The 27,737-nt window shown below is 42.7% G+C and overlaps 1 protein-coding gene across 1 annotated transcript in view; it reads left to right on the top strand.

Moving 5' to 3' along the window:
• The window catches only part of SETBP1 (SET binding protein 1), a 272,487-nt gene that overhangs the window by 165,540 nt on the left and 79,210 nt on the right, over positions 1-27,737 (top strand). The window contains 1 exon segment of the mRNA XM_086629708.1: positions 13,805-17,267. Coding sequence (XP_086485834.1) covers positions 13,805-17,267 — 3,463 coding nt within the window.

The following is a 27,737-nucleotide window of genomic DNA, read 5'->3' as shown; positions in this document are numbered from 1 at the left end:
TGGATGATTGGGGATCTTCCCCACAGTCTGAGGTTTCTTTCTGTGAGAAAAAAAAAAAAAGATCTTTTTTAAAATTAAACACCCACAAACACACTCACACACAGACGCATGCACACAGAGGGGCAGGTAGAGCATTGCAGGTATGCAACCACAGATGCATAGATAATCCATTTTAATATCACCACGAAGCTAAAGGACTTTAAAAAATGCTCACTTATGGGTTTGCAGCATGGAGATCGTAGCCCTGTATGTGTGAGGTTTCTCTGAATCCCTGCTGGCTGACTGCAAAAGGGTTTGTGCTGCATTGAAGCACAGCCCCATGTTTCCTCCGCTTTGGCAAATGGGAATTCCAGTTGTGGCTGTGATACCTGAGGTCACTTTTGATGCCAAGTCATCATTTCAGTCAGTTCAAAGCCTTTTTATTTTCACACCCTGCTGACATGCACAAACTCACATAGCAAAGGGTCAGTCTGCAGTTTGCCCTTCAGGCAGACATTCATTTTTTTGAAGTCATGTTCATCTATATCATAAAATGCTGTGGGAAGATGGTCTTGGGACCTTGGTCATGGGGATCTTCATGGGCACTGGCAAAAGCGAGGGTGGAGAAACCTAAATTCTTCTACTGGCACAGGCGAAGGAATATGAAAAGACCTTGGGCAAATCACTGAGCCTCATCTGTAGTGTGCAGACTAATGACTCCTACTTCTTTCACCAAATGCTTTGAGATTTATTGAAGATAGACTTTGGATATCAACACAGTCTTTTTGCTTCATGTGAATGATGTGATGAATGTCATTCCAAAGACCATGATAGAAAACACATGTAATAAACTTTTGTTACTTGTTTATTCATCGGTTTATACCTCCCTGCTATGTGTAAACATGCAAACACACAGTTTTTACTCAATGAAGTGGTCTTTTTACAAAATGTATATCCATGGTTCCTGGTAGAGAAGGGTATGCAAGCTGATAGAAATGATTGCCTGTTCTGGATATATTTACAAGGAGATGCAAGCAGATGGGAACAAGTATGTTGACAAGACTAAAAACTTAATTTTTAATACCTATTGCTACAGTCCATCCATCTGGGTCCTTGTCAGTCTGACAAACCTAAATGTGTCCCTGGACAGGGTAGGAAGAATTTAGGTCAATTCGTTTATCATACCTCTTGTGTTGAAGCCTAGCCTTTGCGCACTGGCTTCTCTTTAAATATTCCCCTCATCAGTAAGAGTAAATGTGAAATATGTCACATGTGGCAAAAGGAGTGCCAGGAAGCTTAATTTCTCTTTTCTATTCATCTCTGGAGATATTATACATGCAGGTATCTGGTACCCTCAATTATGCCTCACCTACTCCAGGAGAAAAAAAAAGTAAAAAAAAATTTACTGTAATAAATCTCATGACCTCCAGTCAAGGAAAACCCGAATTCTCAAATATCCATAACAAGCTGAGCATTTGCAGCAGTAGAAATTACAAGTGCTGCACGCTGAACTAAAGTCTCTGGCACTTTAAAATGCACATTTTCCAGCTTTGCCCTTTCCATAGTATTCCACGGGGGCCACCCATCGCAACTGCTGATAAGGTCGTGTGCAGGGTGGGTGATGAATCTGCACTGATTTCAGAAGGTTTTCTGTCTGGTTGCAGAAAATAGATATGTATGTATCCTTGAGAGAAATCCTTAAAGGGAGACTATGCTGAAGTGTGTGTGTTCTCTAGTGGGAAACAGAACAAAGGAAGGGGGGAAAAAAAAAACCCAAAATAAATAATAACTATGAGTAATAAGTAAATATGCTACCTGGAGTGCAACAGATAATTTTTTATTATTTGAAGTATGTTTAAAGCAGTCACTGAATAGTCTCTGCACCAGTGACTTTAATGTATGCAACCTTTTTGTACAGTGGTTTGAGATTTAGCTTTTGTTCTTTTTTCTCCCTCTGGCTCCCCCAAACATCCTTCTGAACACTGAGTGTGACATTTTGATTCAGGCAGAGACCCCCAACAGTTCAGGCCTTTGCATTTGGGCTCTTGTTTTGAGACTGTGATGCAGCACACAAAACAGCAGAGAAATTAAACCAGAAAAGACCAAATCAATATAAACTTCCATATTTAAAACAAGAAAAAAAAAAAAAAAGACAGCAGCCAAGGCCTAAAACTGAATCCAGGGTTCCTCTTGTCTTCAGATGCAGGATATTTTGATTTCATGCTGTTTTACAGATGTTTATGAGTTTTAGGTCCAGATTGGATATCAGACTTAGTGCTTCCACTTAAAGTTCAGGGCCAAATCTCTCTTATTTGGTGAAGACAGAGTCACTCTGGAGAAATATTGCACATAGATTTGCCTCTAAAAAGCCCATTCTCAGCCAGCACAGAGGAATGGCAACAGGAATCGCAGCAGCTTCTCCTGTTCCACATTGGTAGCCTGAGTCCTTAAGGCCAACAGCATTTGGCTTCGCTGGCGTTTGCAGAACCATGTGCGGTGCAACGCTGCCCATCCTTGTTCCAGTGGGAGCCACATCTCACCGGGCTTGTCGAGACAGGAATGCCCTTCCTAGTAAATCAACTCTGTTGCACCAGGGGGACACACCGCTTTACAACAGCAGGGAATACAGCAAGGGAAATGAATTGTTAAAAAACATGAAATATTCTTTTTGGTGCCAAGGATGAGGAGGAATTGTTGGGATCAATCCAGAACCGAGGTATGTCTAGGGATGGAAATGATTGCAGGGGAAGAGAGAAGAGACTCTGAACAGTGAGATTTATTATGCTGGGCTATAGTCTCCCAAAGGAAGGAGTTGAAGACACATTACTGGAATTGCTTAACACCAGGTTGGACAAAACACTGGAGGATACAGGGAGGATATATAGTCACAGATTTTTAAGGCTAGAAAGAGCCCTTGTGATCACTTAGTCAAACCTCCTGCATGACTCATACCGGGGGATTTGCCTTAATGTATCCTTGTTACAAGTCCGATAGCTGTCGTGCACGAATGCATATCAGTTAGAAAAACACCCAGCCTTGATTTAAAAGAAACTTCCGGTAATAGAGAATCCATTGTTATGATAAGCTGTTCTCATGATCATTTATACCCCCTATGAAAAATGTGGGCCGTGTTTCTCATCTCAATTTAGAATCATAGAATCATAGAATGGTTTGGGTTGGAAGGGACCTTAAAGATCTTCTAGTTCCAACCTCCCTGCCATGGGGGTTAGAATTTCTTTAAAATTTTTTTAATTTTTTTATTTTAATTTTTTAAAATTTCTTTACCTTCAGCTTCAGATCCCATACCTGTCTGCTGACATGAAGAACCTTATGGTGCACTCTTGGCCCTGTGTATTTTTAGTACCTTTGATAGGGGACCTACAGGAAAGCTGGGGAGGGACTTTTTACAAGGACATGTAGTGATAGGACAAGGGGTAATGGATTTAAACTGAAAGAGGGCAGATTTAGATTGTATCTAAGGAAGAAATTTTTCACTCAGAGGGTGGTGAGGCACTGGAACAGGTTGCCCAGAGAAGTTGTAGATGCCCCATCCCTGGAAGTGTTCAAGGCCAGGTTGGATGAGGTTTTGGATAACCTGGTGTAGTGGAGGGTGTCCCTGTCCATGACAGGGAGGGTGGAACTGAATGATCTCTGAGATCCCTTCCAACTCTAACCTTTCTATGATTCTATGATGTGCATCTCAGACGCCTATAACACCAGGTTCACCTGTGCTTTAGCTGATCTCCCCCTCTGCCCTCAAGTAGCTCTCGGAAACACCTTCTGCCAGTTCTTTCCATGCCAATCCTTCAGAATAAGTTACATTTTGAAAAGAAATAGGCGTAACTTTACTCCCTTAGCAATGGACAAATGCACTTTGATGTCTGAAACATGTACTGCCTGCATCTGATTTACTCTGAGTGCCAAGCTGCTTGAATAGGGGACTGTATCTTCAGTGTCAGTATTTTTGCAGAGTTACGTGACTCGAGCAGACAGTCAGCACTTAAGAGGAAGCAATAACAGGGCTGTGAATGGTTTTGCTTCGTCAACATGTGTAGAGCAAAGAAATGTACTTAGGTGAGTTACTAGAACAAGGGTAATTAAAAAGGCAATGCTCTGAAGTGCTGGCAGTACCCCACCATCTCTCTGTCTGGTCTCAATGTCTCCAATTCTAAGGGGACCATGTGCATAGAAATCACTGAAGTTCTGCACAGGTTTAGGAATTTAGGGGTTTCTCCAGACCAGATTTCCAGCATAGGATAAGCCAAATTCTGACCCAAGAGACCTACAAGTTTTGCTGTTCTGGGTGTTATTCCCAGGCTTGGATTTGTATTAAAATACTTTCCACCTGCCTATTCAACCTCATGGATGAAAGGCTGGGGACTCAATAAACTAAATTTCCCCCCTGATTTCTTAATGGAGAAGCTAGAGAAGTTTGGACTGCCATTTAAGCAGAAAGCTGTGCTTGGTGTGCTCTGCAAACCTCTTTTTGCTGTTCCTTGCCCTCTTTTTTTCTCGTCTGTGCTACTGTTGAGTTCTGTGTGTAGAAGCCAAACCTCAACCTGGTCAGGGCCTTTAAATGATGCTGCTGAACCTTAATAAAACTGTAGTTAGCCTGGTGCTGTTGTTGTGAAACTGGCTGAGAAAGTCTTGAAAATATAAAATCAAGGGACAATTAAATCTTGGGTTCGGCTCCCAAATGGATTTCCGCTGGAGATTCACACTTAATAAAATACAGAAAATTGCATTTTATTTTGGTACATAAATACTGGTAGTGGGGGACTGTGGCATTTAGAAGAGAGAATCGCTCCACCAGAAAACTCACTTCAGCAAAATGATGCAGTCCAGTTGAACCCCTTTTATGATCTGAGAAATGACTGTTTTTATAGCACACTAAATAAAACCTGCTATTCAAGCTGGAGGTTTGTTAGTAAAGGTGATTTTGCCATAGCTGGGGAGGGAGGGGAGGAAGGAGAGATGAGGGATGAACATCAAAGCAGAGATACGTGTCATTCAGAAAGAGCACAGAGATGCTCCAAAAAAATGTCATCATCACCTCACCTAGCATTGCCACAGAGATATTTTGTGTCATTATTTTGTTGTTGTGGTCGCTGCTTTGAAAGATTTGCCCCAGTGGGAGAGCCTTTGCTATGGGTGTGGTGGGGAACCTGCAAAAGTGTCTGCGCTAAAGAGGTGTCTGCAGGTTGCATATCCAAGGGATGGTAAAATCTGTTCTTACAGGAGAGCGTTCAGATTTAGCCAGGGCAGCTCATGTTGTTACTGCTGCTTGGGAGCCTGAGACCAGCTGTTTGAGAGAGTCCAGAACATGTCCCATCTCTGGATGGTGCGCCCCACACTGTTTGCTAGCTTTGCACAGAGTGCAGTGACTTTTCAGTACGTAACCAGTAGAGCCAGGAATTCATCACGTGTGACATCTTTAGGCAGATTTTCCAAAGGGAATGAACCTCCCACGTTTTTCTGTAGATCACTGAAGTTCATCTTTTCAGGGTGAATTTGCTGAGGGCAGAGGTGATGCTCTCTCTGAATTCATGGTAGTGGGACTCAGATCTTAATGCGAGGAGTTTGGAAGACACTGGATGTTTGACCTCTCCTGCAAATTTTCATTAGCTATAACCCAGCTGTGTCAGATAGATGTTCTGGCATATTTCTGGACTTTTTGCTGATGCTGTTGCACATGCAATACTTCATGCTAGACCTTAGCTGCAATCAAGATGCTTTGAAGGAATTAATCTGGCGGTCAGTAACTGCTAAATGAAGTGCATGCTAAAAGAATGATGAGCTGACTGACTGGAGCTCACAGCTTTTATGGGCTTCTCTAAATGCCTGTTTTCAGGTGAATTCAGCATCTCCTTGACATTTAAGGACTCAATTTATAATCAAATTATTTAACTCTGGTGGAAAGAATCACTGGCCTCAATGGAAAAGACATTTATATTTTCCCCACTCCTTGGAAGAAAAAAAAACAATAGTCAGGGTAACACTGCAATTCCTATACTAAATGAAAGATAAAAGAAATCTTTCAACGCAGAGTAAGCACTGCAGAATTTAGAAAACTAGAACAGACACTTACGGTGCACAGCTGTTGACATCCTTATTTCCAGTTTAGCAATCTGAGATGTGCTGAAGCATTAACATTGTGGACAACACCACAAACCTTTCAGAGAGGAATACCCCTTACCGCTCACATTTCTGCAGGTCCCAGCCCATCCTGGGATCATTCTGCTGTCTGATTTTGGCCAAGTCACTATGTATGCAGATATGTGTACTGCCCTCAATATCTTAAAATTACAGAACAAAGTGGAAGAGCAGGATGAGACAGAAACCTGGAAGTGCAATGTCATATTTACATACCTGGAAGAGTAGGTGGATCTCCATGGAACTATATCACTTCTGAAGGAATGGGTGTAGGTTTCATATACGAATAATAAAACCTTAATGTCACTGTGGCTGTTAAGTCCATCAGCAAGGCTTTTGGACAAACAAAAGCATGCAGCTTAGCAAAGACACCTCGCTCTGCGAGCCCTGGTTTCATAGACATAACGTCTGAAACACTCGCTTGAAGATCTTTGCACTGGCTTGAGGCCAAACAAGGACCGAGCCAGGGTTATCTCACCAGATGAATGGGCAAAATTATGAGCCCTGTTGTAGTCCACCTTAGCTGGTGCCCAATTGTTCTCTCTCAGCTGCCTAAACAAAGGCAGCAAACTGTGTTATGCTTAAACACAATATTTAAACTACATTGTTATGTCAGTGGTGATGGGCTCTTTGTTGGAGATGACAGAAAAACCCCATTGTTTAGAGTTTTCCCAGACTCAGTGCTTAATAGAAAGCCCTGAAATGAGCAGGGTTGTTTAAACACTTGATAAAGGAAATATGTGCAGAAGTGGGTCTATCTTACTAGTAAGGAGCAGATCAGCCCACAGCACCAAATTCTACCTTTATGAATTCAACATGTTGTTACAGTTTGCCCAGATAAAATCCTCAGTTATTGTATGTGGAAAATTGAAGTGTCTGAAATCCAGCGGAAGATTGAAATAGTGTGCAAATCATCCAGCTTAAAGTTGGAATTTCTGATTTATTTGGCAAATCATGATGCTTCACCAGCAATGCATGAAAACTTATGATTTGCAACCACATGGCCATCTTTGGACCCTTCAGTAATCTCTGTGCCTTCCTTTATCTTTTCCTTAAGGATAAGTTCTTTACATAGGTATTCTCAAAACAATTATAATGCAAAAGACTGTAATTCTGCTTTCTGTATTGACATAATTACACAAATATCTCAGGGAAGACAGAGCTACATAGCAATGTGAGTGTAAATCTGGAAGGACCTCCAGCAGCTTCAGTGAAGGTTCTCCTGATTTGCTTGAGACAATGTGCCACATTCTGTGATGTTTGTGTCTGGTGAATGGACAGAAACAGGTGATGCTTTGCTTTTTATTAACCCACTCACACCTCATGCTGTGTCTGGCTCTCAAGTAATGCCCCTGCATCTTCGTGTTAATTCCTCCCTCTCTTTCGATGTCTAATGGATGATCCTCACTCCTGTGAGTGTGGTGGAGTTGGGGCTTTGTGCTATTGAAGGCTCAGGGAACTGGGGAAAGAGTAAACTCTGGGAGTAATAAATTTGACAAACTGCTCTGGAAAATCACCCTTCTTTGGGATGATAATGATGAATTTTATGTTAGTGTCTGCTGATATGTTTTCTATTAGTATTTTAATTGGAATTAAAGCCGCTACATCAGTTCTGAATCAGATTCAGTGGGGCTTCTCAGAGGACACTACTGCACTTTGCACTTCCAGAAAATGTCATATGCTGGTTTGTGATCCCTCCTCCCTGCTTAGAGTCACCGAGGACCTAAAGGGCTTTCTGAAACCATTTCAGACACTTGCTATTATGAACTGAACTGACTTGATCACAGGTCCCTCCTATAGATTGATCACATCTCAGGTCAATGACTGCTCAACCTGTAAGCCATCAGGCCAGAGTTAAGTTCCCCTGAACCTGCTGTCTCCTCCACTTGGCATCTTTTATTTACAGAGTAATGCTGTCCCAGAAAGGCTCAGTGCACTCAACAAAACACATGAAGTATCTCCAACCTGTAGTTCTGATTAAAGCCTTCAAGTGAGCAGTTTGTGGCTGTCCCATTGGGACACAAGAGGAGATGCTCAATTTTAGGCAAAAGTGTGAGCTGAGCTAGGATTGTTTATTCATGTGTTAGAGCTAGAAATCTCAGTTTTTTCTTCCTCTCGAAGAGTTTTCTTCTCCAGTAACATGTTTTCATGCATGTCCAGGAGGCAGAAACTGAAAAGAAAGCATTTTCAAGAGGAACAAATCACCTGGAACTTCTCCAGTTTTTAGTTGCTCCTTGTGTACGATAGAAACAGAGTTTGATGTTTCAGAAGGCAAGAGGCCATTGTGTTTTTCCACTTAAACTCAGTGGCACTAGATTGATTCGGTCATTCTTGAAAATCTCCAGTTGACCTTTTGCATGGTCAACTGGTCAAAGGTCTGTTATCAGCATAATCTGGAGTATTTTTAAGTATAAGCTTAAGTTAAAGCAGATATGAATTCAGGCCTGCCTTTGCTCTGTGCTGGCTGGTCACAGGGAAGGTCCACTTTGCATGCAATGTCACTGCAGAGTACTATTTCTAAGCTAATACCCCTCTCCTCACGGCTTGTAGACGATACCTGATAATCCAGCTTCTAGCCAACCCAGGTGTCAAGCAGAGCAAATGTCCACATACATCCAAGCAGTCACATCTTCACTCCATGGATTTCCAAAGAGATGCCAGCTCCCAGTTGCCGAAATTGTTATTAAAAATGGCTCAAAACTTCCTAGACCACACAGAGGTGTTATATGGTGTTTGAAGGGATTCATCCACACTGGAGAGGCAGGGGTGGCCTTGAGATAAAAGCCAGCACTTCCCAAGACTCTGATTCTAAGTGACATTATTCATTTAGGAAAGCTTTTCCTCTTTTCTTCTCTTTTCTTTTTTTTTTTTTAAATTTTATTTCCAGACTATGAAGAAGATAACAAAGGATGGTATGTCCCCAGAGCATACTCTGATGTGTCACTGTGGATGCCAATCCCCACAGACACTCCTGATGTTATTAATTTTTAAAACAAACTTGATGATTGAGGTTCTGACTGCCTTTAAGTTGTCTCTACAAGGAGACTGTGTACTAATTAACCCACAGAAACAATCAATGATGTACCTTTTTCAAGTTTCAGAGTGATTAGAATATGAAAATGAAGAGCACAATGGTGCAGATGTTTTAAAATCACAGCAGACAGCAATTAGTGACATGAGAACCAGCTGCTTATCTCTCCAGATAAAGCCTCTTAATAGGGAATTACACTTGAGGAGCCATTACACAGATGGATCTGCGAATGATTTAAAGAGGGAGCGTTGTAGTATTAACTTTGATTTGCAAGCCAGATTCTTGACAAGCCATATGTATGTTACCTCCACAAAAAGGTGTGTTTGGAGCATCCTCTGTAAGCAATCAGTTTTTTTTTCAGGTGATGGATTTCTCTAATTGTGTATTTTATTGTTATCATTATTTTTAATTATATTCATTTTTTATTTGGATTATTTTCTTATTATTTTACTAAGCTTTTAATTTTGTTGCTGGCATCTCCTCCCACTTTTTGCTTTGGGACTGAAAACAGCATGTGGATTTAGAGAGAAGCTCAGAAGAGGGAAGGGGGAGACAGAGTGAGATACCTGGTAGTTAAATAAAAAGAGTCCCTGACGGATGGATTCTGCTGCTGGATGCTGCTTGCAGAGTAGGGTGCTGTTCATCATGGGACTCATACAGTCTCATGCCCTCGGTTGCAAGGGCTGCATGCCACAGTAAAGCTGTTAAGAGGTGTGATCACCTCTGTAGATGCAGGGTTGCACAAGTTTGGCAAGGCAGGAATGAACACACAGTCCCTCTGACTCTGGTCTCTGGCCAGTGCTCTTCAGTTGCCCGTATACGAGATGTATCTTGTTAATAGGTCAACCCACTGTTGCTGAATCTGAGTACTGAATCTCATGAGTTTGGTATTAAAATCATATACTGCTAATAAGAGAATTCAGATTTTGTGGGTTTTTTTGTCTAATGTTTCACATGTGCTGGATCATGTTGCTCAAACTTCTTTGCAGTTATGAAAACGATTATCTTCTGTACATGTATTTTATTTTCTTTAAAGGAAAGATGGGATTATTACCCACTAAGCACATACAGTAAACTGAATATCAAGAAAAATATTGACCAAGTCTGTTGAGATGTGATCAAATTGTGAATTTTATTTATTTCATGTGATAGAATTGCAAAATATTAAGTTATGCTTCTATTTTCATAAAAGAAGAAGGAGCAGACTCCTAGTGCAGAATTGCTAGCTGCTGAAGAAAATCCCGTGAAAGGGTAAACTACAAATAGAGGGAGGCACTGAAGTTTGAAGTATTTTTAGGGTGTCATAAACCAAAAAGTAAATAAAGGTAAATCTTTCTGTTTTCATTAAAAAGTCCACTATTCTTGATGCTGGTCTCAGCCATGCTGCCATAGGAACTCTGCTCAAGTCAACAGCCCCTTGCCAAGACCTATGGAGCTGCAGTATATTGCACGCTCACTGATGAATAAAGTAATGAATTTGTAAAAAGGCAGCAAGATACAGGTTTCTGAAGAGCCCTGTTTGCCCTCACCCTACTGACAGCTCTGGTGTCCCCCGTGAGCTCAGCAGAGGCTTTAGGTGAGCTGAGCTGGAGTTTGTTGGCTTCTTAGGGGTCTACTCACCCTGCAGGGAAAATTGAATCCTCAACATTAGGACCAACGGGATCAGAAAGCAACCCGGATGGATACATTGGAAAGAAAATACACTCGGTTGCTTTACTTTCAGCTGATTTGGTAGTGCTTTTAGGGAAACAGCGCTGACATATCCATTGCAGTCAGTGAAAGCCAGCCTGCTGCAGTCAAGCGATCTCTGGTTGCTGTGCTGCTGAAGAATTGTTTTGGGGTGAGATGGACGCGTCTGGCAAGGGAAAGCAAATAGTCAATGTTACGCTAGAAGTAGTTGCATGAGGAAACTTAGTAGACTGTTATGTGCTTGGGTAGATATATAATTTTGACATCCTGCTTAGGAAATGGAGTCCCCTGATCCTGCAGGCTGGTCATTTTCGAAGGCCTGTTGAAATGGGAGTGCTTATCCGTGTGATTAAATGCCTCCAGAGCTGGCACCTTTGATGACATAGGCATATCTTCCTCATGAATTGTAAGATAGATGTTGTGGTGGCCTGTGGTGCTGGAGTAATGACAGGGCTGTCATTAGGGATATGCTGGAAGTTGCATCATCATTTTATAATTTGCAGGCCAAGGAAATGAGGCTGGAGAAGCCAAGTGATATATCAGCATTCATCACTGATATATAGTTGGCCTCTCCGTTCTGAGCCTTTATTAACTACCTTAAAACATACGTCTGAGATTATTGCTCCTCTTAAACTAGAGATCTCTGTGCATGTGGTGGACTTGGAGGGACCAGGGTGTTGCCAGTGTGTTATGTTTTCACTCTCTGCTGTAATCCTCTGTCTTTTTTTTTAGCTTTGTCTTCCAGATGAAATTTTTCAGGTCATTTAGTTTCACAGCTCAACATTTTGGAAATAACATGGGCGTAAGGAGTTGCTTTGATGACAGCCATAAAGCCAGGCTCTGTGCAGAAACAGCCTGGCCCTGCCTATGTGTGTTTCCAGGGCTTCTCCAAGCCATGGATCACGGTACCTAGGGAAGATGATGTTTCACATGAGGCTGGGGTGGAGGGCACTCACCTCCAGCCCGCTGGGACCTCACCAGGGGATGACCACCTTCTGCACCCCTCCTCCTACCTAGCTGACAGGACACCTCTAGGAGCAGGATAAACCCCAAAAGGCTGAGGTGAAATGAAGCTCAGGAGCTCTGTGATAGGTTTAAAACAAACAAACAAACAAAAAACGATCAAACTTCAGTGCAAGTGCTGCTGATCTCCTTTCAACCCCTCCCTGGCTTCATACCAAGGACGTGGACACAAGTGGGCTCCATTTTCCAAAGGAGGGCATCAGTGACATGGGTCATGGCCACTGCACGCTGTGTGGCTCCCGCGCGGGAGGCCACTGAGAGGAGGAGGAGAAAGTAATTCATTCCCCAAGGGCTATTTATGCTTTCGACTCTTTTCTCAGGCTGAAGAAACCAAGTGTTCACCTGTGACATCTGCAGCTCCACTGCAGCTGCCTGCTTTCATTTTCTCACTCCACAATTCCTGGAAATCTCTGCTTTCCCTGAGCATGGCTGATCCACGTGCACAACAAATGAACTATCCACAGGTTTTAAGAGTCTCTGATTACTCCTCAGACAATGAACCAGAACAGCTTTGTTATTGTCTATTCCAGAAAAGTCACATGCCCGTTTTTTATATGCACATGAAGGATATCTCAACATCAATTTGCCAAAAACATGTATGTTTACTGGTCACTAAATAATGCACCACGGGCTTGGGGGTGTTTAGCACCTTTCAAATCCCTCTGAAGTTGCTCAGAACTGGGCACACCTCGTTTCCCAGCTCAAAACTCTCTTAAGCTGGCAGCCCCCTTACCCCAAATCTTCTGCTGCGAACACCCTGAACTGGGATTTGATGTAACGCGAATGATAGAAACTTACTTGTAACACACTGTTTGCAGAAACATGAGACTCTTAGCAGTTGTTTTCTATTGTTCTTTCCTTGGTTACGCATTTATTTTAAGTCTCTCATCATTTATTTGGCATTTGGAACAGTGTCATTACAGTTTGTTAAGAACAGTTGTTTGCAGTACTAGGTGTACAAAATGAATTGCACAGTTTGATCCAAAGATTTACAAAAAAGAAGCTCCTAAATTTAACAGAAGAAAACAAATGTCTAAAAGAGGTCAGTTAATGAAAATAAAAAATAATTTTTTTTTGCTTTACGAGGCTGTTCAGAAGGTTACAGCCGTAGAAAATATAGTTTCTTTAGCTGAAGGAGACCCACCAAGAAAAAAAAGCAGACTTTATTTTGCTCTGTAACAGTCTTCAGCATAATTCTGCCCTCACTGTGACCTCTGCTGCTTGAAGAGCTGCTGTCGGATTAGAAATCATACTGAAAATATCTCTTACCAACATTGCAAATAGCAGATTATTAAAATGGAAAGGGAGTAATGCAAATCTTGAACCTGCCAAGTGTGCCTCACACTCTTGATGCTACGCATATGATTTTAAGCAGTAAGATTGTGGGGATGACTTCTATGTGGAAATTTAAGCAAGCAAATCTTTGCAGATTCTGGCTTCATAAGGAAGTGGACCTGTGGGTTTTCCTCTTGTTTGTTACAACTTCTGAGATTATTTTCCATTTTTCTTGTTTATAACAATGAGCTTAGTTGTTGTTCTTGAGCATCTAGTTCTGTGAGGGATTATTTTTTAGGAAAAAGAGATTCTCACCAGGAGGCTAAGTTGCACTATTCATCCATTGAAAGGGAATATCTTCCTTGTGTTTTAAATTAAAAATCAATAGAATATGTTTCCTTAGCAATTTGGCATTTATAGAAATATTTCCATTGTTTTTAGAGTGGGAAAACAAAACAAAACTTGTTTACAGTGCGTGAATCTAAATGTAAATTTAGCTCAAGCATAAGAAGACTTTATAAAGGCTCCTAACCCTTACAAGGAAATTGGTTAAGAGTTATCCTTCACTGTATAAATAAAGAGCTGCAACCAGGGGTTCGGAAGGGAATAAGAAACTAATTTTTTTTTTTCTATTTATTTTCTTCTACCTTCCAGGTGTATGACAGGCCACAAAAACATTCTGCTCTGCACTATGATCCAGGCCTCCAACAAGACTTCACCGGTGACACCTTAAAATCAAAGCACCAGCAGAAAAGTAGCAACCAGCACCATCTTGACTGGTCAGCGAGCTCTGATACTGGATCCACTTCTCAAAGTTGCTTCATCAACACAGAGCCCAGTCGAGAAGCAGTTAGTGCCACCAAGGTTCCTGCTCCGGAGCCAGGTGTTTCCTTCAGCAAATCCCAAGCAAAGAAGTCCTGTGCCAGCAGCACGTGGGGACAACTGTCGGCCAGTAGTAAAGAGCTTGCCGTTTGCAGTGCAGTCTCATCACCCAACAACATCAACGTGGCCACCCAGCCAAACAGCGCCTCTGATTGCAATGGGCTTTTGCCTCTTGGTGATCAAGAGGGAGGTGTGCAGCTGGAGGCCCCTGATCAGCCCACTGGGAGTACAAAGAAGAAGTCCAGCAAAAAGGACTTGATAAGTCAAACCATCCAAACCACAGACATCGAATGGGTGAAGAGTGCTCAGAAAGCATTTGACAGCAAATCCCATGACAGCATGGAAGGAAAAAAGGAGTCTTACTCAATGGACAGCGTGTTGGATACATCACCCTTGAAGCAGAATCCCACTTCTGCTGGAAGTTGTGAAAGTGACACCAGTCACGTACGAATTACTATCCCAATAAAGTCTCCGACAATGGATACATCTGGCCACAAAAGGAAAAAAAGGCAATCCACGAAATCTTCCCTAGAGAAAACTCTCCAGGAGAAAAACCTGCCTTCTGGACTTGCTATGAGCAGTGAAGTAGTAAACAGGACTAGCTCTCAGCCAGATGGGAGTAAAAAAGATCTTCGAGCCACCAAGCCAGGGAAAGTGATTGAAAATGAGTCCCCTTTAGTAGCTATTGACAGCGGTATGCTCACTGACAAAACTTCCCCCAACAGTGCCACCAGACTCAGAAAACCTATAGCTGTGACATCCACTCTCCTACCCACTGATCTTCCCACAGCTGGCAAATTATCTGACATCCAGCACCCCAAACATGCAGCTAAGCGGCGATGGACCTGCAGCAAACCTAAATCTATCCTTCGGGAGACCTCCATGACAACATCTGAGAAGTTGATGGTAGAGCCTCCTTCAGCCTATCCCATCACGCCATCCAGCCCTCTATATACCAATACAGACAGTCTTACTGTGATCACACCTGTCAAGAAAAAAAGAGGACGACCAAAGAAACAGCCTTTGCTCACTGTTGAAACCATTCATGAGGGAACCTCCACCAGCCCAGTGAGTCCAATTAATCGTGAATTTCCAGGAACAAAGAAAAGGAAGAGGAGACGGAATCTGGCCAAGTTGGCTCAGATGGTCCCAGGAGAGGACAAGTCCATCAGTGAACTAAAGTTTCACAAGAAGGTCGGAAAGCTCGGGGTCTTGGATAAGAAGACCATCAAGACCATTAATAAAATGAAGACCCTCAAGAGGAAGAATATTCTCAATCAGATCTTGTCCTCCTGCTCCAGCAGCATAGCTCTGAAAGCAAAGATCCAGCCACCGTGTAGTGCTGGGCCAACCACCATTGATGCCAGACTAGGGAAGCAGATCAATGTCAGCAAGAGGGGAACTATCTACATTGGTAAAAAGCGGGGCAGAAAGCCAAGAGCAGAGCTGCAGCCTCAGCCAGAAGAACCTAAGACAGCCATCAAGCACTCAAGGCCTGTTTCCAGCCAGCCAGAAAACCCAACAGTGCCTTCCAACCTGCAGTCACTTGTGGCATCATCGCTAGCAGCTATTCATCCACTTTCGACACAGTTAGTGGGGACTAATGGCAACCTGAGCCCTGCAAGCACTGAAACAAATTTTTCAGAGTTAAAAACTATGCCAAATCTTCAACCTATCAGTGCTCTTCCTACAAAAACCCAGAAAGGAATGCACAGTGGAACTTGGAAGCTGTCTCCACCCAGGTTAATGGCTAATTCACCTTCTCACCTCTGTGAAATAGGTTCTCTGAAAGAAGTCACGCTGTCGCCAGTGAGCGAGTCTCACAGTGAGGAAACAATTCCAAGCGACAGTGGGATAGGTACAGACAACAATAGCACTTCTGACCAAGCTGAGAAAAGCTCAGAATCCTGCCGGAGATACTCCTTTGATTTCTGCACCCTGGACAATCCAGAGGCTATCCCATCTGACACCAGCACAAAGAACAGGCATGGTCACCGGCAGAAACATCTCATTGTGGATAACTTTCTCTCTCATGAGAGTATTAAAAAGCCAAAGCACAAGAGGAAAAGGAAAAGCCTGCAGAACAGAGATGACCTCCAGTTTCTGGCAGACCTTGAGGAACTCATCAATAAGTTTCAAGTGTTCAGGATTTCCCATAGAAGTTACACATTTTATCATGAAAATCCATATCCCAGCATCTTCAGGATTAATTTTGATCACTACTATCCTGTGCCATATATCCAGTATGACCCATTGCTCTATCTTCGCAGGACCTCTGACATGAAGTCTAAGAAGAAGCGTGGTAGACCTGCCAAAACCAATGACACCATGACAAAGGTGCCTTTTTTACAAGGGTTCGGTTACCCTATTCCCAGTGGGAGTTACTATGCACCCTATGGAATGCCTTACACATCAATGCCTATGATGAATCTTGGTTACTATGGTCAGTATCCAGCTCCTTTGTACCTGTCTCACACGCTTGGAGCGGCTTCCCCATTTATGAGACCTACCGTGCCCCCACCACAATTCCATGCAAGCTCTCACATGAAAATGTCCACCACTGCCAAGCATAAAGCGAAACACGGAGTGCACCTACAAACATCTGTGGGAATGGGCCTTGGAGACATGCAGTCCTCTTTGGCTTCTCCAAAGGTTGGAGGAACAAGCCTTTCAAGTGGCCGACTTCACAAAAGAAAACACAAACATAAGCACAAGCATAAGGACGAACGGATACTGGGGACACATGAAGATCTGAGTGGTCTCTTTGCTGGCAAGTCCACTGGCTTCTCCAGCCATGTGATCAATGAAAGGCTAAGTGGCTCAGATAAAGACCTCTCCTTGCTCAACGAGAAAAGCAAGCACAAGGAGAAGCAGAAGCACCAGCATTGTGAAACCGGACACAAAGGCTCAAAGAGTAACTTCGAAGTTGATACGCTGTCTACGTTATCACTTTCTGATGCCCAGCAGTGGACACAGAGTAAAGATAAAAGTGACTCAAGCAACGATCTTATTGACTCTTGCACAAAGAGATACTCTGGTAATACCGAGAGTAATGGAAGGTCAGAGTCCCTGGACATGTTTGGTGAAATGAATTCCTCGAGCGAGAAGTGGGATGATGCAAGTGGGAATAAAAGAAGAAGCTTTGAAGGATTTGGAACTTACAGGGAAAAAGACATTCAGCCCTTCAGGACAAATAGGAAGGACAGAAGTACTTATGATTCTTCAGCCTCTTCAGGTAAGCTCTGCTATATTCTATTTTACCTTGCTGCATTTAAATTTTAATGCTGAACAAAGAGAGACTTGCTATTTACAGCAAATATGTTTATGAGTCAATAACTTCTCTGGCTTTTTGTAATTGATTCCCATTCTGCATCCAAACTTTGGGGAGATCAACAAGAAAGTTGGCCACACATTAAGCCAAAACTTTTAAAAGTCTTTGAGTTGTTATACAGCATTTTTATGAATATTTATCCTGCCTTTGCCTGTCTCTCATAGCTTGTTGTGCTTCCTCCAAAAATCTCACCATTGCGTTCTGCAACAGCAGCAATTATAATACCTGTTGGCAAGGTAGGCATCACTCTTATTGGTGTCTCATGTTGTGGGGTGGTAGCTGTTGCCCAGCCTTTGGGGGAACAGCCATGGTACGGAGCAGAGAGAGCCTCTGCTCTGACCCACAAAGTGTACAAAACCCGTTTGTTGATGGGATGGACCAGATGCTTGGGTAGTAGTGGAGCTGGTTTAGTGTCCCATGACTTGTCTGGGGTACTGCTGATCCAGAGGGACCCATTGTGGTGATAGCTAGGCTGAATATATGGAGACCCTGGGTACAATCCTAGTGTAAATCTGTCATTTCCAGTCGGCAGGTGTCATGTAGACTAATTATCCTGAGCATCAAGTAGCTGTGGGAAGGGGCTGGTGTCATGGAAACAATCAACCCTAGCCAATTGACTCTGAAGAGTTTTAGGACTCATGACTTGGAAATAAAAGCTGGGTAGAGGAGGAGGGAGGAAGCTCCTTTTGGCTGCTAAGGACATCTGTTCCTCTCCTGCAGAGGGGGGGAAAAATGTAATCTGAATCTTGTCTGTGAGACTGAATTGTACCTTACAATAGAGAGTCGCTTTCATGATGACACAGAGGCAGGTGTTTTGCTGCAATATAAATGAATTTAGCTTGGGAGCGAGCCCAGAGCTCCTGCACCAGTAGATATTTATCACAAAGCAGATTTCACACTTGGTTCTGGAAAGGGTGAGCTTTACTGAACCCGCCAGTGGTGGATTAGATTCTGATGTGCTAAAAAAGAGCTTCAAAGAAACATAATTCATCGCCTCCAAAATGAAAAGAGAATCAGTTGAGAACACAGAGGGAGCAAAGAATTTGTACAACCTGCCAATGTAAGGTTCTTAAGATTTTTATTGACTTGTAACTGATTGAGATCCAAAGACTGCTCATGTTTGAGCCACCTAGACGTTTCCATCTCCTTCGCTGAGACCAGAATCTGGACTATAGTAATGAAAACCAGTCTAAATTCAGGGCTTATCCCATTAGAGTATTCCCATTCATGATATCGTATTATATCAGACCAATTGTGACAGCCAGAAATGTGAGGCTCAGAAATATTGGAAAAGAGACTGAATTCTGTCACTGGTTGTATCAGGGTTGCTGTATGCATGTCAAAGAACAAAATATTCTCCTCCAAGTGCTGCGGGGGCTATTGCATTAAGGAAATTGTGTCCTAACAGACAGGGGTTAAAAGTCTTCAAAATTTTTAACAAGGCTATTTCTCCGTTTTTTAGTGAAAATTACTGATTTCACAGTTTGATAACAGTTGGATTTGTAGCTTTTTCTGCTTTCTGTACAGAAGATGTTTGCTAAACCTGTACTTTCCAATTTAATATATTTCATTTAGGCATAGCAAATTGTCAAGAGAAAAATCTCAGGACTGCTGGACGCAAATGAGTTTCCAAAGTAGGGGTGTGATCCCTACCAGGCTGACTTGGAAATAGAATTGGTAAAGAAAAAGTCCATTTCATGTTATTTTCCTTCAGTTTATTGTCCATGATGATAAAAATGTAAGATGAAGTGGTAAAACTTGCAGTAGGAGCTCCATCAGATTTGCTGTTTAAACTTTTAAAACTGATTCTCATTTAAAATAAAATTATTATTTTTATTTTTACTTTTCATAATTACAATTGCACATTGTTCCCCATGACCTAATCCATCAAGTCACAGATTATGAACTGGTTTCTTCATTGTCAAGCTATTATTTAGATGGAAAAATCAGCAGCAGTTAGCTAAGCAGAGCCAGCTAAGCAGAGCCATACTTTGCACTACAGGGAAAAATACTAAAACTAAGCAGCTCTGCCAAGAAAGGCCTGGAGCCAAGACTGCTCATTAAAGCCTAGGAATATCTGTCTGCTTATGACTGTCTAAGATCTCAGTGCAGCTTTTTTTTTTCTCTCTGCCTTTGACCTTCACTGGGATTCCCAACAGAGGTCCTTGAGTCTAGCCATAGCTATTAACTGGTTCCCACTGAGGAGGGATTAAACTTTTCCATGATAACCTTGACCTTCTTTCTCCTAATTCACCTTGCATTTCCCTGAGGTGGCTAAATAGTGATTGACTAATCATAAAAATAAAAGGTAAAAGACAAAAGAAGGCCTGTGAGAACATACAGCTCTGTCCCAGGAGGTAATTTCTATATCCTGATTGCTCTTGTCATTTGGTGCTTGTCATCTTTCACAATATAAAAATAATATATAACAGAGATAAGAGGAGACATCCTGAATATTCAGATGATAGCTGAAAATAGATTTATATCACAATTTCAGTGTTATCTTTACTGCACGGGCATTTTGGCATGCTTAGTAACGCCATTTGCAACTTCGTTGTATGTTGCTGGAGATGAAATATGAAGCAAAAACCACCCACGCTCAGTAGAGATACCTGTGATAAGAGTGATGAGAGAAGCATTTAGTGCTCTTTAGCGTTCAGGCATTGCATTTTGTTTCAACCTAGTGTGCTGGTGCAGGTACCATTGTATTGTTATTATTATTGTTGTAACAGTGCTGAGCCGTTTCTGATAAGTTCAGTGTGTGCTGGTGCTGTGCAGTGGTTGTGTGTAGGGTAGAAAACAATCCTGCTGTATCACCTTAGAGCCTATGTATGACTTTAAAATCTAGATATATTAGGATGTCAAGGGAAGAGTTGTTCTTCCCACTTTCTGGAAGACCTGGTTGCAGTCCTGGCACAGGAAACCTATACTGGAGTGCATGGTCCCATATAGGCAGTGCCACCAGCCACCTCAGCTGGCCACATCAAATGTCCATTCCCTGTACTGGACCAGCCTGAGCTATCACTGGCCATTCGTTAGTGGAGACCTTGTGAGTTTTGGCTCATTTTATGTCTCTTGAGACTTCCTGGGGTTAAATGCGCAGTGTTGATGCACGTGACATTTGTCTCAGCACACTACCTGTTTCTCCACCATTGTTCTGGAGATCTTTTTCATGAATATTAATCAATAACTCTTCCCGTCTTCCTTCCCAGCTACTTCCCATGACCTGTTGCTTCTTGCTGCCTTTTTGTGAAATTGCTATTTTTGTAAGATTCCTTGTGCTCACCTAAGACTTCTGCATTTAGAAAGATTCATAGAATCATAGAATGGTTAGGGTTGGAAGGGACCTCAAAGACCATCTAGTTCCAAGCCCCCTGCCATGGGCAGGGAAACCCTCCACTACACCAGGTTGCCCAAAGCCTTATCCAAGGCTCATCAAGTAATAATTATCAAAACTAGTTAAACCCTGCTTTCCTGTTTGGCAGATGCAAACGATTAGTGCAGTGGCATTGGTCTGGCCTGTAGGCAAGGACACAGCAGAAGGTGTTTCAGATCCTGCCTTGCTACAGTCATACTGTCGCTTGGGTGCATCCTAAACTGAACTCTCAAGCTACGTGCACCAAGCATTGACTCAGTTGACTCCCTTCTTTTACTCCCTGAGGCCAGAGGTAAACCTCATACATTTGCAAAACGTTTTTGGGGCCCCTCTGGCACTCACCTGAGGCACTGCGCACAGCTGGAAGGCTGATCCTTTCATCTGCTTTCCAGTAGTTACTAAAGCCCCAGGTAAGGGACCCAGAGAGAGGCCACAGATTGATACCACAGCTGGGCTGGGGAGACTGAGAGCAGAGCTGTTTCTGAAGAGGTCCTCATAGCAAATTTGACATCTCCTTGTCATGTGGCCGCCTGCTTTACTTTTGTACATGATGCTGAAGAAGAGGCTTGCGCTGCTGATGTGCAGTCTCAACACCATAGCTTGTGCCTTGGAAAAAGGCAGAAAGAGTCACTTTTCCCTATTTGCTTAGGTGGGCAGATGAGGAAATGCACATTTAACATTTTAAGGCGCATAGATAAGATGGCAATTTTTGTACATGATCTGTCTGATTATGTCCTAGTTACAATCATTGCAGGCCAGATGCATCTGGGGGTGAACCAGAGGTCAAAAGCCACTATAGTCAGGACTGTGCTTCTGCTTTTCATTGTAGTGTGACTAATCAAGGTCTATGCTACTTTACACTCACCGTATTTCTGCCTCTTTTTTCTAAAGTAACGATTATACAAGAAAAGATTGCCTTGCATATTTGGCATCATGGCTCAAAGATCAGCTGATAAGTACATGGGTTTCATCAGATATAGCACAAGCACTATGCACAGTAAATTTACAAGAATATAAAGTTAATCATATGCTGCTATTAGGAAGGTAGTAATCATCAGTCTCTGAGTGCTGGATAGTTAGCATGACAAACATGCTTTACAAATTAATGCTTAACTTACCTACAAGCCCCACCACGCCTTTGCCCCTCGACATTCAGCAGTGCTACAAGCTGAATTTCTTCTGATTTGACCTTTCCTCCTCAGCTGCTCTGAATGGTGCTGGTTTAACCCTGAAGGAATCAGTATCAGCTTTAGATGGAGGATGGGCATCACACAGTGAGTAATATTTGGCCCTATGTCTTGAGTGGGAGAAGAAGGGCTGTGTCATGCGTGTGTACATATGCAAGTCAGGCTTATTAAATACACGGCTGTATGTTGTATTTGTTTAAAGTTCTTGTGTCTTTATCTTAAAGGTGCCCTTGTTCCTGTTAAAAAGCCTTACGTTGTGTGATTAAACATTCTAAAGGCAGAGTAGGAGGAATGCTGAAGGACAGGAGGAAAAGTGACAATCCAACAGATGAACAGCATTCATCTGATGTCAGCACAAACACATGTATAAGTAACCATACTCTGCTGAGGAGTGTCATTTAACCAGATGAGATTTCTTCCCCGACAGAACTCCCCTCCACAGCTCAGTTTCCTGCTGGAATGGGCTGTTGCCACACAGCACTGCATAAATCTCTGGTTCATCCTCTCTCAGAAGTCGAATGCATTACTGTGATTTAAAACAGGACTTGCTATAAGCAAAAACAAACATGGTGAAATATTGGCAAAACCACCATGAGTTTTCTTTCTGTTTGAGGGGGGTGTTGTTTAGAGTTTTTTTTAAGAAACAGCATATGCAGTTCTGAAGTATCATCATGAAGCTTTAATCAGCCACAGTTTTACACCAAGAAAGGATCTGTATTTCAGTAGTGGGAAGCATAAGTATTCTTCTGAATGTATATGAAAGTCTCAGGCAAACAGGGTTGGCTGAATGCCTTTTTAGTCAAAGTTTGCTCATTTTTATATAATAATACTTCCCACAAATACATATATTTTAATAGCTCGAGTGTCACAGAGTTGGTTCATTATTCTGCAGTGAATGCATTATTTCAGTAATAGCAGAAACAGTGGTCCAACACTGTATCCAATTAACATTTTCCCATCTGACCAGCATAGAGACATAAAATGAATGTCTATACTGACTGGGTCTTGCATTTATACTCACGGATGTATAAACTGGAACAAGAAAGGAGAAGTGACAATCAGATGATGAATGAGTTCATTAGATATCAATTCAAACACAAGTATAAGTCACCTTGCTTTCTTCAGTAGCGGTGTTTGACTCAACAGACCTAGGGGTCATATGCACTGTGTGCACAGATGCAGAGGCAGGCTGATGAGTGGTCCAGAGTTTGGATACCCACCTTCCATATCATAGTTTTCTCACGTGACTGCAGAAAAGTGTCTAAATTGCAGAAAACTTCAGTATCTGTCTGGGAAAAGAAGAGAAAAGAAGTTTCCTGCTGTACAGAGCCGTGGTGAGGTCTGATACAGCGGTGTCCAGCGAATGCAGCCTGGGAGCAGTGGCAGTGCTTGTGCTGGATGGGAGAAGCGTGAACTTCACTAGCTGAGGTTGTATGGAGTATTAGTCACCCCCCCTTTCCCCAGCTCTGCCTCTGCTGTGGTTTCCTTGGACACCCTAGGCTCCTATATAGCTTCAAACAGCTGCAAAATTTTCCAGTCTCAGTGTCAGCTGGGGGGTAGTGCCCTCCCTCTGTGTCCTGTTTTGAGGGACAGGCACTGTACAGTTAGAGGGTGAGTGTTTGTACCATCTGGCCCATAAAAGTTAACATCGGAGCCTTACATAATACCATTATTTGTAAATACAATTATGTTCATCAAAACAGCTGTGTGGGCCCCTGGATGCTTAGGAGTACAACCGAAACTACTTAAATGACCTCCAAAAGCGTTATCTGACCCCCTTAGGATAAACGTCCTTCTTGCTGTTTTCCACTAAGTCTTCTGCCAGTCCTGGGGAGAAGAGGCCAAGCTAGTGTGACTATTGCTTCATTCTGCCCATGGCGTTTCCTAGAGGAATGGGCTGTTGAGGGAAAACAAAAATGATGCGGAAAGCAAGTCAAAGATTTCCTTGAAAGTGTTTTGACCGAGGCATTTGAAATATGTTGAGTTTTGTTATTGTTGTTTTAATGCTACCAGTTGCTTACTGTGTTGCTTCTAATGTTTGCACTGACCAAGGAGAGAAGAAACAAGGGGGAAGGTGGAGCGGGAGAGGAAGCTGGAGTATTTACCACTCAACCAATCTTTTCTTTCCTCTCTTAATGATTATATGTTTACTGCACTGCCTGAGGCTCAGTACAAAGACTTTTGGACCGGCGATGAATTAATCAAATTAAACGCTGTGACCCCTTTGCTTTTTGGGAGTGTTACAATCCTCCCAGCACCCTGCCTAATTTCTGCCTCTTACTTTGCTCTCTGTCCAACAGTCAAGCGATTCCTCCTTCACAACTTGGCGGCTCCCAGCTATTTATCTTTGCTCTTTCTGGCCAATGCCAGAATGTCTTGTTTGAACTTTTTATTTAGACCACTGCTGGTTTACGGAGTTGTGCAGATTCCACATTGGGTGTGCAGCAGCTTCACGTCAGAGACAATTGGCTTCTGCTAGGGTCTTGGCTTTAAAAGGCAATAAAGAATCATGGCCGGATTCTTGTCTCGGCCTGGCATAAATCAAGCCTCTCTCCATTGAAATCGGTGAGGTTGACTTCTGGAGTGAAGTTTTAGTCAAGGCAAAAAGAGGTTGTGGGGCTGTGAAGTCCCATCTGTCATGTTGGTAGGGACGCGCTGGAGTCCTTGTCTCTGTGCTTTACCTGCTGGGTGCTGACAGCAGCCTTGGTTCAGCATTTGTAGAGGTTTTCCTAGCTTGAAGGAGGAGAGTAGGCTAAGAATTTGACAGTATGCAGTCTGGATACTCGTGTTAAGTGGCAGTATAAGAAGAGTTAGAAGGAAAAGTGTGTGCCATAGCTCTGGACTATACATCATGTAATTTCTTGCTTGAAGGCACTGGTAATCTAGGTACAAGGCGACAGATCTGCTCAGATGCATGAAGGAGACAAAACGAAGCAATGACTGTATCTTCTCTATTTGCCTGATGATCACTGTGACTCGGAGCTGGGTATAGGAGGAGCTGAGCTCAAGATATCTGCCAGTGAGTGGGATCGTAAAGCACTCAGGGCAACCTGTATCCCATCCAACTCAACTGCAGAAGTGAGAGCTGGGGTCTGTGACCCCCAGAGCATGATCTGAGGCAGCTTCTCCATTCCCACTGCCTAACAAGAGATTTATATTCATGTATCACAGCAAAAGAAAGCTGAAAGAGCATTATCCCAGCTGTCTTAGTCTGCCTGATTGCAATAATGATGCTGAACAACAAAAGGAATAAGAACACTGTGTTTTAAGTTTTCACCAAGAAGGAAGTCAGAATAATTCCCCTATAGATCAAGGTCTGAGGGGAGGGGTGGGAAAGGAAAGCTTTGACTGTCCGTGGAGGAGCTTTTACACAACCTCAAAGACCTGAAAAGACTCAAGGACTCATAATTGGAATCGTTAGTGATTTGTCATTGAAAGCATGCAGCTGGGCATGGATCCCCATAGGCTTTTGCAGCAGCACTGAGTGTGACCAAGGTTTCACATGGGGCAGTGCTGATTCCAGGAGGCTTCAGGAGTATGTGCAATACAGCATTAACTGTCAAGCAAGAGCAGAACTAGATGGCTCAGAGGGATTTGGTAATGAGCTATCAAGCTGTGGATCACTGGTTGAAATTTAATCTGCGAGAACAGTGACAGAAAATCAAATCAAAGTGCTGACGTCAGAGTGACGCTGGACCAGCAGCACAAGCTTTGCTAGTGCCTTACGCAGCACACCCAGGCAGCTTAAATAAACTGGGAGCAAACTGTGAGGAACTTGTCTGGTTGATCCCAACTGCAAGATATAGCTCAGCCAATTTGTAGTGTACCTATCAGTGACTTGTGTGTCTTAAATCTGTTGTTTGTGAATGACAGCAGCGTATCTCATCACAGAATCTAACGCAAACCCAGAGTTATAAGGCACTAGAAACAGAGTTGTGGAGACATCTAGGTAGAATTTGCTCGGTGGCGTCACAGAATGTGAATCAGCAGTGTACCACAAAGCTCAGTAGTTTGCAGTTCTGATGATGGAGCTTTTTGCCTTTGTCTCACATGTAGGGCAGTAGTGATGGCTTTCACGTTCCTGAGCTCTTGGGGCAACTTGATGGTTTTACCATAGCTTTCTCAGGGCTAGGGAGGGCCCACATTACTAAGGATATAGTACTAACTCTTATGGTTTTCATGATTAACAGAAGGAAGGTTGGTGACAAAAGGGACAAGGGCACCAGATGCCCTCAGCAATAGTAGCAGTACCTCATATGGGGGTCAGCACTTTGGGGCAGACAGGCTTGTGCTGTTGCTCCTCACCCCACTGATGTGTTCGTTGTTCTTTTCACTGATTTTTAGGAGCAACTCAGTGGTCCTTCTGCTCCCAAGCAGCCAAGTTGAGGATGCAGAGTCTCTCCAGATGGCACAGAGCTGCCATTTCAGCTCCGTGTCTTTGGGCTTCCTCACCTCCAGTGTAGACAGAGAAGGAAGCAACAGCCAGTGTTGTTTTCTGTGCCAGCTATGATTAGTTGGCATAAAGAGCACTTAAGTAAGTTGACATAGCCGTTGGTTTGCTTGGTTTACTTAAAAAAAAAGGAAAGAAAAAATCCTTGGACTACTGTAGGTTCTCTTTGCTGCCTGAGGTTTAGTCTGCACCAGTAAAACCTTGGGCTTATCCCAGAACTGAGACGTGGTCAGTTGCAGAATATTTGTCATTCTGATATTTATTTATTTTCTATTAAAAAAAAAACAAACAACACTACTCTGGGAGAGCAACAAGTTTAAAAAAAATTAAACTCCAGATTCATGCAGATTTCCTGTTTTGTTTCTTAACAAAACCTCAAAACCACTTTGAACAAGTTTCCCACCTCAGCCGAGGGTGGAGTTGTGTACGCCCCACACGTGGCCTCCAGAAGTGCACCCAAGGACAATAGCACATCTCCTTTGGCACCGTGAGGCCAAATTTACTGCTAGCAGGGCGGTCAATACGTGCGTCTGTGCATGACTGCCCAAAAGAGCTCCTGACTCAGCCAAGAACATTGGAAAACTTTTAACTTTTCTATTTCCAGCAGAACAGACTGAATGGTAGAGATGTGACAGACAGGAACTGGAGGCATTTGATACAGAGATGCCTCTCTGAGATACTAGGCAGATATTGGTTGTTGTCAGTCCACTGGGCGATCTGTCCTAATTTCATTGATTTGATCTGGTGAGACAACATCTTGGTAAATAAGAAGAGCAGAGAAATTTATTGCACTGAAATTAGTGGTTGCTGCCTGATCTCCTCTTAAATGAATTCATTGCAATCTGAAGCAACGCACGCGTTTTGCAAACCCAGCATTCCTTGGCTCCTGCAGTGCATCATGACGTTAATTTAGGTGTTAAGGAAGATCTTATTTGTGATATAATGTGCTGTGGTAGATAGTAAAGTAGCTGGATGCCTGGGAACTCTGTATGGAGCTATGGCATTTGGGTGTGTAATTCTAACCAACAATAAGCAGTGCTTAACGTTTCCTCCCACACTAGAAGCATACCCATTAAAAGTTTAGGCAAGTCAGCTGTGCAAGTTCTTGCATAAAAGGACAAACTGCTAAAACGCTAATAGGAGCCACTCTGATGTTAAAGAGTGGGTAGAGCAGGATGCATTAACTCAAATTCTTCTCTACTGCTAATCGGGAGAGAATCTTGCTGAGATCAAAGGAATCCCTAGCAGGTAAAAATGATAATAAATCAGTCTTAAGCCTTGGTTCAGGACTCCTGAGTCTTTTTCTCAGCTCTATTTCTGAGATGATGCGTAGTTTGAAGAAGTCAGTGAATATGGTTTAG

Source organism: Tauraco erythrolophus, chromosome Z (genome assembly GCF_009769465.1).
Source record: "Tauraco erythrolophus isolate bTauEry1 chromosome Z, bTauEry1.pri, whole genome shotgun sequence".
In the NCBI taxonomy this organism is placed as follows: Eukaryota; Metazoa; Chordata; class Aves; order Musophagiformes; family Musophagidae; genus Tauraco; species Tauraco erythrolophus.
The sequence above is the reverse complement of the archived record's forward strand: the minus strand, read 5'-3'. Positions and strand labels throughout refer to the sequence as shown.